The following is a 3,403-nucleotide window of genomic DNA, read 5'->3' on the forward strand; positions in this document are numbered from 1 at the left end:
CTCCATATTGTCTCTATGTTATCTCTATGTGTCTCTCTGTTATCTCTATGTGTCTCTCTGTTATCTCTATGTGTCTCTCTGTTATCTCTATGTGTCTCTATGTTATCTCTATGTGTCTCCATATTGTCTCTATGTTATCTCTATGTGTCTCTATGTTGTCTCCATGTGTCTCCATGTTATCTCTATGTGTCTCCATGTTGTCTCCATGTTATCTCTATGTGTCTCTATGTTGTCTCCATATTGTCTCTATGTGTCTCCATGTTGTCTGTATGTTGTCTCTATGTGTCTCCATGTTGTCTGTATGTTGTCTCTATGTGTCTCCATTCGGGCTGCAAAACGAATCGATAAAAATCGATTATTAAAAGAGTTGGCAACGAATTTCATTATCGATTCGTTGTGTCGCGCGATTATTACGCCACTCAATAAGTCGCGGAGATGTTTGAGTATAAAAAAAAAAAGTTGAGTCTCGCGGGGACTATTTGTGTTCATTCGCGCTGCACGCGCCGGAGAGGGGGCGGGGCTTATCGCCCTGAAAGCCGTTCAACTGTCCGCCATTAACCATGACAAAATAAGCTGTATTTCTGCTTAGTACGTGTTGTGGAAGTCACAGATATCCCGGGAAACTAAACGCGTCATGTCTGGTTCATAACATTGTTCAGAGGAGCTCCGTGGATTTTATCGAGCTGTATTCACTGTGTCTAGCGAGCCACACGTCGCTGTTTACTACAGCTGTACCAACACTAAATAAACTGATCTGGCTGTGATTTAACGGCAATAAACCGACAAAAAGAGACTCCGAAATAACTACGTAATGATGCCGATTTGTAGGCTACTTGTCTTCTCAATGGAGCTCAGATGGATCGGTGCTAGGCTATGCTAACATTGTAGCAGCTCCACCAACACTCAGAATAACGTCATGTAGACGTAAATATGGCATCGTCTATTCATTGTTTGTACCGTATGGTTTACACACACACACACACACACACACACATTTATACACATAGTTTGGTCCGGTCTCTGTTGATATGAGGTATCGTAGAGCTCTGGGTGAACACAGACGGCTACAGGATTTATTTCCTGATTCAACAACGTAAACATGTTGGAGTCCTTGATGAGGAGGAAGGATGTTGAACAGCAGGGTTAGTCACTACAGAATCCTACTTGTGTTCCGTTTTGAAGTGAGGAACGTAACGTCCCTCCAGTAGCTCTTCTGGTGCTGGTGTTTACTCGTTATCCAGCTTGACAAGCATGACAAGTTAGTGTTAGCTCGTTAATAACAGTAGTAAAGCAAGGGTGGTATAGTTTGCAAGACTAAAGACACGTTTTTATTCACTCGCCTTTTTTGGCCCAATAATATCCGATTCATCGAAAAAATAATTGCCAGATTAATCGATTATTAAAATAATCATTAGTTGCAGCCCTAGTCTCCGTGTTGTCTCTCTGAGAAAGATCACACATTCTTCTTCTCTATGCTCCTACAACCTTCTGTCTTTGCTGTTTACGTCGTCTCATTGTGTGTTTTAAATAAAGTTTTGTGCTTGAAGACTCATCCACGTTCCAAAATGCTCGAGCGAGACAGGACGTCTCTCGTGTGTCCAGAAAGGAGCTGGAGGACCGATTCCTGAGGCTCAACGAGGAGACACTGGTCCTCAAACAGCATGTTAACAAGCAGGAGGACAAGATCAGGAAGTGAGACACACACACACACCCTCGCTCCATAGCCTCAGAGGACAGACAGCTATTTTCACAGGTCGCATAATGAAATGAACTCAAAGACCTCCAGACAGGAACATCTTAACTTCTCTTTATAACACTCACCTCTGATCTTCCTCCTCTTCTTCTTCCTCCTCCACCTCAGACTGGGCACTAAGCTGATGAGGCTGGTGAAGGACCGTGGTCGTATGGAGCAGCTGGCGGTGGGAGGAGGAGTCTCCAGGCTTCGTGACGTGGAGATGGAGGAGATGATGGAGGAGCTCCAGGAGAAAGTCCGTGGCCTGCAGGCGGAGAACGAGGGGCTGAAGCGGCGCCTCCTTTTGGCCAAGCAGCAGCTCCTCACCTCCCAGAGCAGGAGGTCGTCTCCATACGACCGCGTCCCGTCACGGGTCAACTCTGGGTTAAAGAAGCTGAGAGACAACTCCTCCTCTCCTCCTCAAGGGAGGCTCAAAGGTAGGCCTCAGGTAGAGGAGACCACCTGAATATCTGGAGGTGGATTTATTAAAGTCCTCTGATGTTTGTCTCCTTCAGGTACTCGTAGTTCAGAGGGAGGAGCCAGACCCCCGACGGGCCTCCTGCCTCGGTTTGGACACAGTCTGCTGGAGGAGGCCAGGGCCGAGGTCCGAAACCTGTGAGTCCTCCTAAACCACCAGGGTCTGTAACCGTGTCCTCCTAAACTACCAGGGTCTATATCTGAGTCCTCCTAAACCACCAGGGTCTGTAACCGTGTCCTCCTAAACCACCAGAGCAGAACTCCAGCTGGTTTTAAAGTCACATTTATCCACTGAAAATCACATGGGATTACTGTTTAAAGTATTTACATTACAGTTACTAATCTCACTCCATATTTCCAGGACTTTGACAGAGTCTCTGTGTCAGTTTGAACTCCTTCAGAGGACACAGCACGTTAGCTCTGAGCAGCTGCTGTTGGTGTGCTAACGATATTTTGTACGTTTACGTTGTCCATATCTGTAGTAAGTTAAAGTCACTAAAGGTAACCATCTCTCTCTCTCTCTCTCTGTGAACCAGAGAGAACGTGATGGAGCTCCAGAGGAGCCACATGGAGGAGATGGAGGGAGCGTCGGAGCTGCTGAGGGAGGAGCTGAGGAGGAAGGAGGCAGAGTTTGAGGAGAGACTCCTGCAGGTCCGAGAGCAGCAGAGCTCCAGACTGAGGTACCGAGTTGTTCTGGGAAGTACCTGATCCTTTAACATCAAGAACCAGAAAAACACCAAAACAATCTCCAAAACTACTCAGTTTATTTCAACTAGAAGCTGTAAAAACTCTCATTATCATCGTCATCATGATGAGTTATTCTGCACTAAAGACATGTTCTAGTTCTCTCTACTTCTAGTCATGATGGTTCTGTTTCCATAGAGGAGCAGGACTTTTATTTTGAAGAGGAAATCAAGACCAAAGAGACAGGAGATAAAAAAACACCCTGAAAGAGTTAACGAATAAAACGTTGGTGTACGATGATTAAATTGTTTTGTGAGAAAACGCCTCTCTGACGCCTCTCTGACGCCTCTCTGACGCCTCTCTGACGCCTCTCTGACGCCTCTCTCACGCCTCTCTCACGCCTCTCTCACGCCTCTCTCACGCCTCTCTGACGCCTCTCTCACGCCTCTCTCACGCCTCTCTCACGCCTCTCTGACGCCTCTCTGACGCCTCTCTGACGCCTCTCTGACG

At 46.6% G+C, this 3,403-nt stretch overlaps 1 protein-coding gene across 2 annotated transcripts in view; it reads left to right on the forward strand.

Moving 5' to 3' along the window:
- The window catches only part of LOC116400985 (protein fantom-like), an 8,195-nt gene that overhangs the window by 1,382 nt on the left and 3,410 nt on the right, over nucleotides 1-3,403 (forward strand). For both annotated transcript variants that reach the window (XM_031879125.1, XM_031879127.1), the window contains exons 3-6: nucleotides 1,548-1,692; nucleotides 1,862-2,169; nucleotides 2,248-2,347; nucleotides 2,746-2,889. In XM_031879125.1, coding sequence (XP_031734985.1) covers nucleotides 1,548-1,692; nucleotides 1,862-2,169; nucleotides 2,248-2,347; nucleotides 2,746-2,889 — 697 coding nt within the window. The remainder of the gene's footprint in view (nucleotides 1-1,547; nucleotides 1,693-1,861; nucleotides 2,170-2,247; nucleotides 2,348-2,745; nucleotides 2,890-3,403) is intronic.

The sequence above is a fragment of the Anarrhichthys ocellatus genome, unplaced genomic scaffold (genome assembly GCF_004355925.1).
Source record: "Anarrhichthys ocellatus isolate YVR2014 unplaced genomic scaffold, GSC_Weel_1.0 scaffold229, whole genome shotgun sequence".
NCBI lineage: Eukaryota > Metazoa > Chordata > Actinopteri > Perciformes > Anarhichadidae > Anarrhichthys > Anarrhichthys ocellatus.